We start from the raw sequence: 15544 nt of genomic DNA, 5'->3' as shown, positions 1-15544 counted from the left end.
GTTTATGTGAAGTCTGGAAATACCCTAGGAAGTAAATAGAAGTCCATTTAGCGTGTAAACCATTTAGTATAAAGGATTAAGTTCACTAAACAGACATGGGGTCTCCTTTAGAACACATGGTTAAAGTGTTCTCAGGAGACAGGGACAGGATAGGAAAATACTGTAAGGAATGGCACAAAGCAACATTAAAACTTGCACATGCGTGACCTCACAGAGGGCACATTTGATAATAAAACAATAAAACACATGGCCACCTCCCTACAGAGTAAATCCAAGGGAAATAAACTAGAGAAAAGGAAGATCACACTAGACCTATGGAGGGTCTTTTGTGAAACAAATAGGAGTCAAATACAAAGCCTCAAACCCTCCCTTTGGCTCCTCCACCCCCCTATCAAGATGTGCAATTAAGGTTAGGCAGTGCAAAGGTACAGGGCATGTATACATTGCAACCTGGTGCCCCACACTCACTACCCACCTCTTCACATCCCCCTGCTGTGGGATATACAGACCCAGAGTATAGCCCACCATTAGAATCTTTTTCTAAACAGAGAATATGTTCACCCATCTCCATGTCCTCAAATGGCCAGAACACCACAGGAAATGTCAGGTGGGGACAGTACTAAATGCATAGGGACAGTAGATGCCACATTTACACTTCATTTAGAGGAAGAGATGTCCCCCACTAGGAAAAAAGAAGATATATCTAATGAGGGATCAAGAGGGTTACAGAGAATGGAGGGGGCTAGAAAAAAGGAAGGTGTTTTGAAAAAACTGAGTACCAATATTAAAAAGGAGACAAGGTTAGCTTTCACACCAGAAAGTCCTCCCACAGAGTGCTGGAGGTTCACGCACTCCGGGGCAGAAGAGAATAGTGTAGGCAAGTGGGTCACAGAGCAGGAAGATGGACGGGTAGACCAAAGAGCGACTTGGGAAAAGAGGAAGGGCCCCGGAGGCAGTCAAGGGCCCTCACTAGGCCACAAATGATTGAACAAGGACTAGAGGACACAGTCTCCACACAGCAGCTTAGGTGAAGAACTGGATTTAGAAAAATCCTACAAAGGATCAGAGGGGGGGGGATTAGATGACATCACTGAACACGTTAAAAGAATGTCCCTTCTTGAGGACCTTAACAAGGAACAGTCAATATGCCTGTGAGGGAGGAGAAAACGATAAGACAGGACAGACTTTACAAAAGAAGCCAAGAGAATTACAGAGATTAGTATTTGATGGGGGCACATGCACACCCATATGAGAGAAAGGGAACATTTGATAAGGCAGGAAAAATGACAGAGGAAAGACATGGCACATGCATTCCCTGTAGGTCCTGGCAATTTGACGCCCAATGAAATAGTAGCTAAGTATGAAAATAGTTGGTATAATGTTGTCCCTTTTACTGACAACCTAGCAGGTTGGACAGAGGGATTGGCATCACAGATGACACCATGGCCACAAGAGGGTTCCTTTGAACCCCGAGACATGACAAATGCAGAAATGTGCATTTTCTTTTAGGGCACAGGGAGATCCTTACTGGAATTATCCCTATATGCAGAAAGGTCTAAGTGTGGCAGAGATATGTTTGTAAGTATGACTCACGTCACCCTACTGGCATTAGGACTCCAGTCCGGTCACAACTGCCCTTGATATTCAAGGGCCCAGGGGCACCTCAATATATACCATGGCCCCAGATGGACAAAGAAAATCTTTAAAAAAACAATTGCCACAACTTGCTGAGGGTGCTGGGAAATGGATAGCAGCTCTGGAAAAACATACTGCAGGGATTACTCTTGCAATAGGAGACATTAAGAGTTTACTAAGTTCCCTTATAGGAGATGAGACAGACACACTGTTCACAAAGGCAGGATTAAAGGATGCGACATTGACTAACCCAAAATGTGATGGGGCACCCTTTAATAGAATAAGGGGGATTGTTTGGAAACAACTGAGGAAAATGTATCCAGACAGGCCAGACATTGGGTCCCTTATGGCACAAGCAATGCAGCCAAATTAGGACCCAGCCCAATTCCTTAGCAGAATGAAGGGAAAATGGACACAGGAAGTGGGGGAGAGTTGGGATGTAACTGGACAGAATGCAATACTATTTTTCAATATAGTGAAAAAGGATCTGCCAGTTGAAGTGCAGGATAAATTAAATATAGTGGCCTTAGAGGCCAAACCATGGACAGAGATACAAGCACACAATGCATTTTTGTAAGACAAGAAAAGGAAAAGAGCGAGAAAGATAAAATAGAGAAAGCAGCAGCTAAATTGGTCCAGCAGAAATTAGCCAAGAAAACAGAGGAAGGAATTGCCACTGCCACCACCCAGTTAGCTGCAGTGTCCCTGGGAATGCCTCCTTCAGGCACCCCAATGCAACCCTACCGGTATGCCCAGAGAAGCAATTACAGGAATAATGGAAGAAGAGGGCGAGGAAGGTTTGGGGAAATAGAGTATCAATGGACATAAGGGGGTAAGACATACAAGTGCTGCAGTGGTCAGAGCGATGCAGCACAACTCTTCAAACACACTGCAGATAACCGAACAGATAACTTTGCTATCTCAATATTCAGCCCAGGCTGCTGAATTAGTAGCTTTAGGGGCAGCCCTCAAACAAGGGGAAGGAGAAACAACAACAGTATACCCTGATTCAGCCTAGGTCACTACAACAGTGCATTCCAGCATTATGCGGTGGAATAGACTGGGATTTGTCAAGTCTGATGGAAGCCCTGTCATGCACCGCCCCCTTTTAGAGGACTTGATACAAGCTTTAACACTGCCACATGCAGTTGCAGTAGTGAAATGCGCAGCCCACACTAATGCTCAGGATTGTGAGCTGTGGAAATGTCCTGGCTGATTGGGCAGCCAAAGAGGCAGCAACACGCCCTCTTAGTGACACATACCACAGTTTTGTTGGCTAGTGAAACATTAGCACATTCAGGCCCTTTGAATGCATCCAGACACTACACAGAGACAGCTCATCTGCATATAAGAGATACAAGAAAATGCACCAGAGCATGAGAAACAGTTGTGGGAAGCCAGAAGATGCACAGACAGGAACAGATTTAATATGCAGACAAATAACAGGGAAGCCTGTCATGCCCCAAGCATTGCTACTGATAGCTTTAAACCAGCTACACCTTCCTTCACATATTGCTAGAGACAATATGTCCCTCCAAATACATCAGGATTGGTTTGTCCCTTACTTACATGAGATGATTACAATGTACAAACACCTGCACAGTGTGCCAGCAGTATTCACCAAGTCCCACCTTTAAGGTAATAGCTTCCACAATACCCCGCCCACAAGGTCCCTTTAAGGAACTGCACATTGACTACATTGATATGATTGACAGATGCAATCATTATCGCTATCTTGTAGTAGGCCCATTCTCAAGGTGGATTGAAGCAGGACCTTGTGTTCACCGTAATGCCAAGTCTGTTAGCCCTCTTTGCTTTGAGAAATACCCCAGGATCAGAGCACCATTTGACTCCTCATCAAATAGTGACAGGTAGAACAATGAGCACATTTGTGCCACCAACCAGACATAAGTTGGAGACTGAGAGCGCACCTGAAGTTGTACAAACTGAAATGAATGAATACATGTCTGAGCTAACCAAAGTTGCAAAGTTATTTTCTAAACAGGTTACACGTGCAGCCAAGAAGCGCGCCAACGCATCTCCTATAAAAGATCAACAAACACCATTACCTTTGGGAACTTTAGCAATTTTGCAAGACAATGGAAGAACTGCAAATTTAATGGACCTTTCCCAGTGCCATTATCCCTTTGGACACCGAGCAGGAAAAAGAGGGGGAGAACAGGAGCAGCAACCGGAGTAAAGCCTCCCTCTAAAGCTTCAATCTTAGACAATTCTTCTTTTAAGTTATGTATTTTATGTTTGTTTTTCCTCCTCAGTGCACTGATATTGATGATTGTAGCCCTTGGATATTTAAATTTTTTTGATCCTATATCAATTATTGCACACATGTGTAGAACTGTTGATGATACGGACCATCACCCTCTCCATATTGCTTTGTTTGACAATGTGTGGTATTCACACATGCACAGTATAGGCACATCCACATCCAACACCAGTTATGTATGCTCTCTCATCCCCCATGCTGCTGGAGTAGATAAATTGCTTCTCCCTAAAGAGGTATCCCCAAACATTACACATTGTCTCCTGCACCTATTTTTATGCAGAATGAGAGCACAGCTACAGACAACTCGTGCAGTAGCAGGACTAACGTGAGCGAACACAACTAGATTTGACACCACCCCAGAAGTCCTACAAGTCCTAACAGAAAAACAAGCGATAATGGAAGAGATAAAGAATGAAGGAAACTGGGCAAACAATGTTTCACCCAGATTGGGAAAAATGGGTATTACTTCGAGGTATTTTTGGAAGGTCTTACCCATCATCTGAATGTAGTAACTATTTAGCTAAACCCCTGCCCCCTGATTGCGCAGGCAGGCCAGTTCTTAGTATCACAGGATCAGCATTTGCCCATGATAAATGGCATACTGAGGCCAAGTTCTCATGTAGAGCAATATCATTATGGAATGGTACCGAGACACAAGGTCCACTAAACTTTAAGATAATAGACCAATGTCAAGAAATATGGGATGCGAACATACAGAGATATACATGGACAGGGACTACCATACACCCTAGAATAGCAATGAAATTAACAGTTTTCTCTTTATTTCAGAGGGAATGGGACAGTGAAGGTGGGGAGTAACCTCAACTGCAACATCATCTACAACGCTGATATGCAGGGCGGCACCTCCAGCCTGATGGATCACTACTGGATGTGTGGGGCCTGGCTCCACATGCAACTACCCCCGAACTGGAATGGCCTCTGCTCCCTGGTGACTTTGCACACCCCGTCCCTGGTGATACCAGGTGTGGACATCTCTCAGTTACATGACCATCCCATGAGCCGTCCAACAACCTTGCTTCACCATTACCAGACAAAACGAGCTGCTGAGTTTCTTGGTACTGAAGTGTGGAAAGATGTTCCACAGGAACATAGACTATTTAATGATGCCCAGATCTTTTTTGGTAGCATCCTGCCATTCACTCAGGCGAAGGCAACTGCACGCTGGCTGCATATCACGCGTTTTGAATGGCTGAAGACCATAAATGCAACCGAAGATGGGTTCAACGCTATCAAGGAAGAACTCCGAGCCCTTAAGTTGATGTTAATGCAACACAGATATGTATTTGATTTAATGACGGCCATGGAAGGAGGGGTGTGTAAGAAGATTGGATCTTTATGTGCCGGCCAATGAAGCGGACAATGGGACATTAACTCAGGCCATTCAGACACTGCAGGATCTACTAAAAAAAAAAAAAGATGAGGGGGGTGGCCCTGATGGGTTGTCTGAGGGCTGGATCGAATGGATGCCATCCTGGATGTCAGGGTTGTTCAAGGCCATGTTGCCTTTGATTGTGCTGTTGCTTTTGATGTGTCTTATTTTTCAGGTAATAGCATGTTGCAAAAGGATGACAGCTAAATTGGGAGGGACAGAGTAGTGGGTATGTGGTGATACCCCTAGTTTAATTAGTTGATGGGAAGGTAGAAAAAGTAGTTGAATAATCAACTAGAGGGGGGAATGATGTAGGAAGAATAGGGATACATAACATACAAACATAAGTTCCCAAATCCCAATACAAACATTTTAAGCTAGAGATAGTTGTAAACCAATGTAAGTAGTCAAAGGCTTAATACATGACATGTTAAAAAAAGACACTGTGCGTTCAATAGAAAAGTCAGGTCATATTTATGACAAACACTTATTACTTAGGAAACTTATACACATGCTTCATTGTTAAGTTAGCTGGGCTGAAACACACAAGAGGCCCAAGCCACATTAGAATGAGAGTTTCTTTAAAGCTGCACCAACTGTTGCTTTCAAAATGTTTCACCGTGTTCATGCTAAGTGAACAAAAGGGTGAATCCTTCCTTAGCACAGGGGTCCTAAAAACCACAAGTCCTTCATATCATGGTAAGGGGAACTGTGCAAGGGTCAGATAAGTATTTGCAAGACAGGGCTACCATGAGCAGCACGCAACATATAATCTCTTGTTGTGCAGAAAGATAGATATGGTGAATGACGTAAGTGTAACTTACCCACCCATGAGGCCAACAAGTGCAAGTGCTTCTTTCCAGAGGCACCTCATTATCGTATCTGTACTGCTTGTAGTTGCTTACATCAATCGTGAACTCTTGACCAGTTTTTTGTGGTTTTTACAGTATAAATGCTACTGGTGTTTGAACCAGAACTTTGAACTTCAGTCATGGCCTCTATGTGAGACTGCCTGTTCCCAGCTGAAAATCGATTAAACTTACATTGTGTCAAAATGATTTGTTTTATTTTATTAACAGATTTCCTCTAACAAAGGAGTCGATTTTGTAAAAGTACTTTCTTTTTAAAAACAATTGCTAAGTGCCTCATCTTTCGTTTAGTTTTGAGGTAATTAAAGTTGACATGATGCTTTTAATAATGTGTTTTAAGAGGTTTTGTAATTTTGTAATATTCGCTCATCTACCACTAACTGCACTGTGTATTTTCCAGGATGCTTGAAGGGTAGAGACTGCTTTTCTCACAATACGTGAGCCATATTATAAAAGGCTAAGTTAAGCAGACAAATGATTAAAATGAGCTCTCACCTCGCAAAATGCCTGCACAAAAGAGTGAAGGAAACCAGCAAAAGGAACAATAAAGATAGCTATCTTTACTGTGACCAGATGTGTATGCAATTCACAGGCAGGCATTAACTTGTCCAACAACAGAGCAGAAGAATCCTCCACCCCACACCAGAGAATAGTTGCCAAGGTTGCCAAATGTTTGATACAGCTACAAAGCAACAGCTGGTGGTGTTTATTTAAACCAAAAAGACAAAAACAGAAAATAAATGCTACAATAACCACACTGAGCATTGAGCGTTTACTCCAGAAATTAGAAGAATGTAGCCCAGTTATGCAGTAAGGGGTCGGTTATGCTGACAGCAACATTCCAATATGTTTCATTATTTTATAACAACTCCCATTAGCAAATTGAAGATGTGTTATTTTGTAAACAAGCAGCTTTTAAAAAGGTAGGAGCTGTTTTGGGGTACAAGGAGCCAGTTTTGTAGAAGTAGATTATTTAAAAAAAAAAAAAAAAAAAAAAGTCTCATTTTTATATGTTTTGCCACTAAACTGAAAGGGACGCATTAAGCAAAACAGTTTAAAACAAACACACAAATAAGCAAATAAATGCGTGTTTACACATCAATAAACACTAACAAAAGGAAAGGCAGATAGGAAAAAAGCTGCAACTCAGATAATGGCCCATCACCCCGTTACCAATTGCTCGTCTCACCAATCAGACCCTGGCCTCAGAGGGCACTTTGGTATTTGTTTTTTTAGGAAATTTACACCTTCTTCAGAACTATTCTGCTGTCAACTGAACTTGCTCTCACTCTAGTTCAGTTTTTTTGAACCGGAAAGCTTCAGTTCAAATCTCCGCTTTTAGACTGGACCAACACTGTGATCCTCTGCAAATCAGTTGTCTACTCAGGAACAATTTGAAGAGAAAACAGAATATGCTACTGAAAACAAAGACACGCATAAAACATTTGAATAAACAATCGCCGCATAAAGCACATGCAAACAAAAATAAACGGATGCTTTCACTTACAAAACGATTAACACTAACGAAATTAATACAACGGCACGTAAAAAGGCACTGATAAGAAACATGCATAAACCATTTGAAAACACGATCGCACATCTGCAAACAGTTCCAGGTGTACAAAACTGTTCAACTGTATCAAAAAAGTCCCTGAACTGTATGTAATAAAGATAAGCATTTGCAATGCAACAGGTCTTACATTTGCTCGCGTTAGAGCTATTAGCATTGTAAACTGCTAACAGGACTTTTCTTGCCACATAAATTACAAGAAAGAAAACAGAGCGATCGCACTATGTAAAATGCAGCGCCATTGTGCTGAAATTGACAACTGAAAAAAACGAGCGTGATTGCGCTATGTAAACCCCAGTGCGATCGCTCTGCCTGGAAACTAAAAAGATAAAGTGGTCTTGAAACCATGCTGAAAACATTGAGCCTCAAATGTTTTCAGTAGTTTACCAGTGCTGTGTACGTGGGCAAAACACCAGAAAAGACATGACGTATGCATGCTTTAAATAAATTAAAACAAGCGGATTTTAAAAGGCAAGCCCATGAACCAATGAAAGTGACTGAGTTGACATGGGCGTGGTTAGCAGCCCAAAGAGGTTACAGCATGGGAAGGAGCGCTTTGCACTTGCCCCTAAAAAGGTAAAAAAATAAATTTAAAAAAACAGCGAGTGTCTGGAGTGGACCCGCCTCGTGCGGTGAGGGAGTGATTCAAAGGTGCCTTTGGAATGAGAGCAAAGCAATCATATAATGTAATATTACCTTGTACCTCACTGAGGAAAGAGACTAAGCGAAGATTGTAAGAGGGTGTGACAAAGTAAGGTCCATGGTGTAAGGAGTTTATAAACAAGAGGAAGAGTTGATAAACGAGAGGAGGAAGTAGTGAATACAAAAGATGACCTTGCAAACACAAAAGTTACAACACAGATTCGTTGTATGGGGACGGAGTGGGTAAAGAAAATAAACAGAACTATTTAATAAAAAGTGACACTATCTGAAGGTATGCAAGAGGGAGTGCGCAATGTCAGCTCCTCTAGTTCAGCACCTCTAGTTCACTTGCACTTGTGTGTTTTGTGAGCTAGACAAAAACAAATGACCCAAAGATGTACCTGATCTTGTGTCCATCATCCCTACTTCTCATCCCTCTTCCCTACTTCTCATCCCTCTTCCCTACTTCTCATCCCTCTTCCCTACTTCTCATCCCTCTTCCCTACTTCTCATCCCTCTTCCCTACTTCTCATCCCTACGGAAGAGAAGCAGGGGTGACGGAAGAGAAGCAGGGGTGAGGAGTGAGGAATTGGGATGTCCTAAAATGGATGCTGTACTTGTGACTGTACCCTTTGGACCAGCGCGCGCACTGGAGCATGTCCGGTTGGGAAAGCCACTCCTCTGTGTGCAAACACCCTCAATGAATGTTAATGGCCACCTCAAAGCAAAGACGATAAACAAAAAGGAAATGTGCCCGCACGAAAGTATGTGGCCAACTGTGCATTAATCCATGTAACATGGTCAGTCTGCAAGGGCGGCGTGGGTTGGAGGGGAGAGAAACTTGATTTAACATTTGTCTGATGCTGCAAAAAAATAAATAAATAAGCCATTTTGGGCGAGCAACTTGGAATTTCCACAAAAGCCTCTGGATCTGGCCTGACATTTGAAGGGTGTCTTCCGAAAATTGTGTTGGATGAAGTATCCATTCAAAATACATTGATAAACGGCTGCAAATGTTGCTTGAGGGGTGCTGTGTTGTGCACGTTCTTACATCTGTTCTGCCATACACTGCTGTGGATGATTTTCCATTGTGTTATTTGAAGGTGCTCGCTTACAGTGCTCTGGCGACTGAACTGGCTTGCATTGTGTCAACAATAGATACTCTTGTGCAATGAAAGAACGGACTACGTAGATGTTGTATGTTTGTCTGTACACTGTTGATGTGTGCGTGATGGTATGTGTCCGTTTGAATCTACTCTTAACCTGTTTGTGTGCATGTACATGAAAGTTCACTTTGTGCGCATTTGTCTTTCAGCCTGCTTGGATTTATTTTATTTTCTGTGCATGTTCCCTTCTATCAGTGTTAATGATTCTGTGTATGCTTGTGTCAGTGTTTATCCCTACATGGGAGTTTGCGACTATTTTTTCCTGTATTTGTATATTGCTTCAGTTTGTGTCTTTGCGTTTTTTTGTCTGCAGACCCTGCAAGTGTTTTGCGTACGTTTAATGTTATCATGTTTCCCACTGTATGGTGATATTATGTATGTGCGGTTCACTGTATACAGTTTGTGTGTACTAGAGAGCAGTGTGCTTCAGTTCAAAGTTTTGCTTCTCTCTGTGTTTGCACTTCAAAGGGGTCAGACAAAATAGTGCTTGGGGGAGAACTTGTAAAGACAATGTGTATGAAGCTGTAATATGTGCAAGTTTGTTGCAGGTGCATGAACCCCCCCAATAGTCTGTGCCCGCTCTCAATTCCCGGGTGTGCGTACGCAAGTCACAGTGGGCACTACTTGATTTCTGAGTGTTAGTGTATCCCACTCTTTAGCTGACACAGCCGGGGCATTCTCACAAGCGGAATGCTTCCCCCGCCTGGCCCAAGGTCAGAGTGATTCCTTAATTAATACAGAGGCCTGGGAGCTCATTGTATTCAAATGAAGCCTCCAAGCCCTCCAATCACTGCCAGACCCATCTAATCTGCCATCTTTGCAGCCTTTGTCCTTCTGGAAGTGGAGTGCTCTCTGCTCATCATCAAAAGAGCGCAGGCCGGGGTTTCGTATTAAGGGCTGGAAGTGGGAACAATAGCTTGTGGCAAACACCGAAAGCTAAGGAGGAGGGGTGCCAGAGTCAGCAAGGTCAAAATATGCCCACTCTGTTCCATGTTGTTCATGCTTAAGTTAGCGAGATCAGAATTCACACACAAAACATAGCAATGAATAAACCCATTTCCCCACAAACATCCAAGCACAGCCCCTTAACTTATAACAGATAAGCTGAGCAAGCTCTGCATAAAACAGGACAGATGCTGCAGGCCCAGTGACATTGGACAGACAAAACGTGAGAAGCAAGGCTGGCAGGTGTAGACAGATGCCACGGAGGGCAAGATAGACTGCCTGCAGTAGTTTAACATAGAATCGGTCAATGCACACACTGCAAGGACCATCAGACACGTTCATCCAGACAATCGTGCATCCAGGCAAGGAACTGTCATGTCAGAGCAGCATGGGTGATGTCAGCGTGAAAGGGTAGCGAGAAACGAGGAGATTGGTGGGAACCAAGTCACATGATTCTATGTGACTTTACCATATAGGGCCCCACACTATCCAAGGCAAAACAGGTGGCATCCTCGCTAATAAAATATAAAACATTCTTGCCTCGCATTTCAACGAGCAGAGCAGCGTGAGAAAAGGGATGGCCTCAATAAAGGAGATTAGCAATGCTCTGTGTGAGATGTCATGAGTGCTGGCAGGAAGGGCCCTCGAGAGAGGCTCTGCAATGCGAGAGCATATGGTGTTTGTTTATTAAAACAAGCTTATTTTAGGAGCCAGGTCTGAGGACAGCACTGGAATAAAGCCAAAACAAATGTCAACAGCATGGGAGGAGTAGGAGGAATGGAATTCTGCAATAAAACGCAGGCAGCTACCAGCTTAAAACATGCACAGTGAAAGGGGACCACCAAAGAAATGTAAAAAAAAATTGTCCATCACAGCAACAGATGAAGCCAAAGTGAAACAATACAGTAGTAGGCCACTGCTCTGAAACAGAGGGAGAAAGGCAGAATTGACCACTAGCGAGCAAGAATTTTTAAAAGGACACTGCAACCAACAAACGAAATTGCATTAACCCACAGTACAAGTATACACAAGGTCGAACACCTACGCTCGAAGGAAAAAAAAAAAAGAAAAGGACATGAATGAGGCAAAGTACAACTGTTTTAGAAACAGTACAATCACTGGTCAAAACAGCAAAGACATGACTTACCTTATACATGCCAACGGCATCCTGGATAGGCAGGAACCGATGCTTGGAATGCTTAACTGTGTCCCGGCAGACAACACAAATTGCAATGCCATCGTCAACACAGAAAAGCTTCAGCTTCTCCAGATGTGCTCTGCAGTGTTCCTTGCCACCCTTCCCTGGGCTGTCACCCTTCACTCTCTCTACCAAGTTGGCCAGAGTCTTGATGGGTGTGAATTTCCCCCTGGAGAACTCAGACATGCAGATGGGGCAGGTACCTCGTAACTGGCCTTCACCAGTACCACTGACGCAAACCCGGCAAAAGCTGTGTCCACACCTGAGCAGCACTGGCTCTTGGAAGAGATAGTTGCAGACTGAGCAAATCAGGTCATCGGTGAAGGATGCAGGAGCGGCAGAGGTCAGAGGAGAGGTGAACCACATGGAAGCCATTACTGCAAGCTGAAAGAAATAACAGCAACTGTGAATAGATAACACTATGGAAAGTTTATCACTATTTGAAGTAATGTTAAGTATATATAAAAGCTAATTTAGCTCCTCAAAAGGCTTCTAAATACACAAGTTACTGTCCATTCCAAGTGTATGAATGCCCAGGCAATAAGCATACTTTGTATTTTTTTCCTATTAATAGGGTACGCGATACTCAATTGATAGTGATAAACACCAGTTGCCAGATATCTGCAATGTCTCAGATCATTCGAAAGGCTTAGTCAAATGTGTTCTCCATTGTATCTAATGTGCATACGAGTTAGTTCAGGACTGCAAAATAAACTTGAGTACTAAACAGCAGTGCAGCACAAACATCTCACATCTCCACAGTGAATGCGGCTTTTAATAATGCACCTCAACCCTGAAGCCACTGTGCACCAGCAAGAAGAAACACTTGTAAACAGTTTAAACCAGAGGCTAATAAAGGGGCTGTCTAGCTATACCAGTCAGACAATACAGCAGTGTAGCGTGTACGGTTTCAAAATGCAGCCTTCACGGGCAACATTTAGAGGCTACTGCTGATGCATGCAAAGCAACACTAATAAAGTAACAATCCTATTGGCAACATACATATGTGCAAGACTGGAGATTATATGAGGCGTGCCTAGTTACATGAGCAAGCACTACCTATCTTTCCTATTTCAACTCACCCCTTGGACATCCCATTCAAGTCATGGTGGGTATTTGATTCAGGGGAGAGTGAACGGTATTGCCTCCATCAAACTCACTGGCCCATTTCCTTAATCCCTCACATTCTCACAAAGTGAGGCCTAAAAGCAGCGCATGACCACCCAATGTCCTTTGTCCAGCACCCACTTGTTGCGAGAATGAGCAGTACTGAAACTGAGCCTTTTAGCGTTTCTAACTAGTGTCAATCTTTTACTTGGAAGCGGTGACAGCCTTTGTGCATCAGAATTTGCTTTCTCTGATCAGTACAGCCCTGTCAATCCTCTACTGCTTACAAGATCTCGATTTTGTTGAAGAACTTTGGGAAAAAGCCATCCCATCCAGATTCTGATTAAATGCAAAATCTTTCTCTGTCTTATGCTGCAATCCAAGAACAGGTTTCATGACGTAAGGGCAGTGATGAAACACTATCCTAGAAATGAAGACGACTTAACCCCAGATCTAAGAAGCATCAAAGTAATGCAGAATGTTCCAGGCAAACATTAAAGCAGCAATACACTGCATCCCCCTAGGCAAGGATGCTCATCTCAAGGAAGCATATCAAAGTGAACAAGTCCATGTCAGATAGGGTCCTGGTGGTCTACAGGCAAGCCTTAAGCCCGGTGATATGCGCCCCAGCTACAGGAAGCACCTTGCTCAACATAGCCTTGAGAAAGGTGTCAGGAAGGGAGTGTGGGCAGGTGTAGCAGCAAGGCAGACAAGCTTAACCAATTACTTCACCACTGTACACCTCCATCTCCATCAACCCACTTCCATCACAGGATAGAAAGCCATATGGTCTCAAGGTATCACATAAAACCCCATAGTAACAATGTTGGGACTCCTGCAGCAATCAAACCCCCTCCCCATCTATCCGATTACAGACACCCTAAACAAAGCAATAACCCTGCCAAGTCACCCCAGTTTGGACCCAGTCGTACACAAATCAGCCTTGACCCTGGTCTCCATGGTAACAGTCCAGCCCAAACTGCCAGGCCAGTTCCCCACTGGACAGGAGAGAAGATTCCTGGGACTAGTTTCAGGGTACCACCCTTCATCAGGCAGGCTAGCTTTAAGCCAGTGGCACAGCGAGTAAAGGACCCACGTCTGGGCATGCCCTAGCCACTTAGGGCAACTTTAGCAACACAAAAGGATGATTGAAGCAGTGCTGAAACTTTTCAAACACTCACCCCCGTCACAGATCTGGGTTTAATCCATAGTTCTTTTGCTCACCATGCCACCCCAGATACATTCATGAAAATGGTTCATTATAGAATCGTAACCTGGATTTACATAGAGGGTTATGTTGTATCACTACATCATTTTAGTTTTACCACCACTGTCTTTTTGGCCCAAGTAATAGAATTCTTATATTGTTTTTCGTAGACTATCAAAAGAATAGCCATTATAACACTAGACTTTCTTTATTTAATAGAGGAACAATCTATTTTTTGGCCACTAGATGGCAGCAGAGGCTATCCTCGTGCACGTTATGCAAGTCTGGCTTGCTCATCTATAAATAGAATGAGATAGGCAGCAGGCTCTAATGGATTCATGGTGCTTCTGAACTACCAGCCAAGTAAGTAGATTAAATCAACAGGATTGCTGCAATTTTTTGCTGGCAAAGACTCATTTACCTGACTTCATTATATTTTGTTTACTTTCTTCCTAAAACTAGAGCATTTAACCTGATTAAATAAGGGCTGCAGATCCTTAACTTTAACATAGGACTACGCCAACAAGTTTTGAAAAAGGACTTTAAACACTTGGCTCATTTTTATGGAACAATTTAAGACCTTCCTGAAGCCATTAAGTAACTATAAAGCAATTTTTAGGTTTATTTTCAAACCCTATACAGTATCCACGAGTATGGAAACAATAGTGTGTATATATATATATACATATAAAAAATTAAAATTCTCTAGCTGGCAAAGTAAAAAAGTTAACACACCAGTGCTACGTGAGACGGAAGGCGAGTTGGTATAGTTTTATTGTTAATACAACTCGGATGTGTCTAAGTACAATCAAATAGGGGCATATAAGTCTTCAAAGTGGTTTATTTTCTAAATTAGGTACATTTTGTTTCTATCTCTTAAGAGGGCGAGTAACTATCTCATAAAGTAGTGACCTCATGTTAAATATGGATTTAATAATTTAACCATACAATAGGTTGTACTGTTGAATTAATAGATGCTGACCTTAGGAAAGTACCATCTTGCCTGGCATGTTACCCCCATTATTACTGTATGTATGTTTTTGCCTATGTGTCACTGGGATCCTGCTCGCCAGGACCCCAGTGATCAAAGTATGCCCTGTATGTGCTCCCTGTGTGGTGCCCAACTATCACCGAGGCTCTGCTAACCAGAACCTCAGTGTTTATGCTCAGATTTTAAAATTATCACTGCGGGCTAGTGACTAATTTTACCAATTCTGATTGGCACACTGGAACACCCTTATAATTCCCTAGTACAGTGGTTCCCAACCTTTTGATTTCTGTGGACGCCACTTTAACATTAATGGAACCCAGGGACCCCCACTGAATCATCATGGGAATCCAGGGACCCCCGCCTGAGTCATTACTGGAAGGGGGGGCCTAATTTGTCAATATTTTTTAATTTTCTAGGCTCTCGCGGACCCCCTGAGAAGGCTTCGGACCCCAGGGGTCCCCGGACCACAGGTTGGGAACCACTGCCCTAGTATATGGTACCTACGTACCCAGGGTGTTGGGGTTCCGGGAGATCCTATGG

General features: G+C 43.1%; 1 protein-coding gene across 2 annotated transcripts in view; it reads right to left on the bottom strand.

The window, feature by feature from the left end:
- LOC138304295 (zinc-binding protein A33-like) overlaps nucleotides 1-15544 on the bottom strand; it is a 115397-nt gene that overhangs the window by 85412 nt on the left and 14441 nt on the right. For both annotated transcript variants that reach the window (XM_069244241.1, XM_069244240.1), the window contains exon 2: nucleotides 11649-12083. In XM_069244241.1, coding sequence (XP_069100342.1) covers nucleotides 11649-12074 — 426 coding nt within the window. In that variant the 5' untranslated portion in view covers nucleotides 12075-12083. The remainder of the gene's footprint in view (nucleotides 1-11648; nucleotides 12084-15544) is intronic.

Source organism: Pleurodeles waltl, chromosome 7 (assembly GCF_031143425.1).
Source record: "Pleurodeles waltl isolate 20211129_DDA chromosome 7, aPleWal1.hap1.20221129, whole genome shotgun sequence".
NCBI classification, from domain to species: Eukaryota; Metazoa; Chordata; class Amphibia; order Caudata; family Salamandridae; genus Pleurodeles; species Pleurodeles waltl.
The sequence above is the reverse complement of the archived record's forward strand: the minus strand, read 5'-3'. Positions and strand labels throughout refer to the sequence as shown.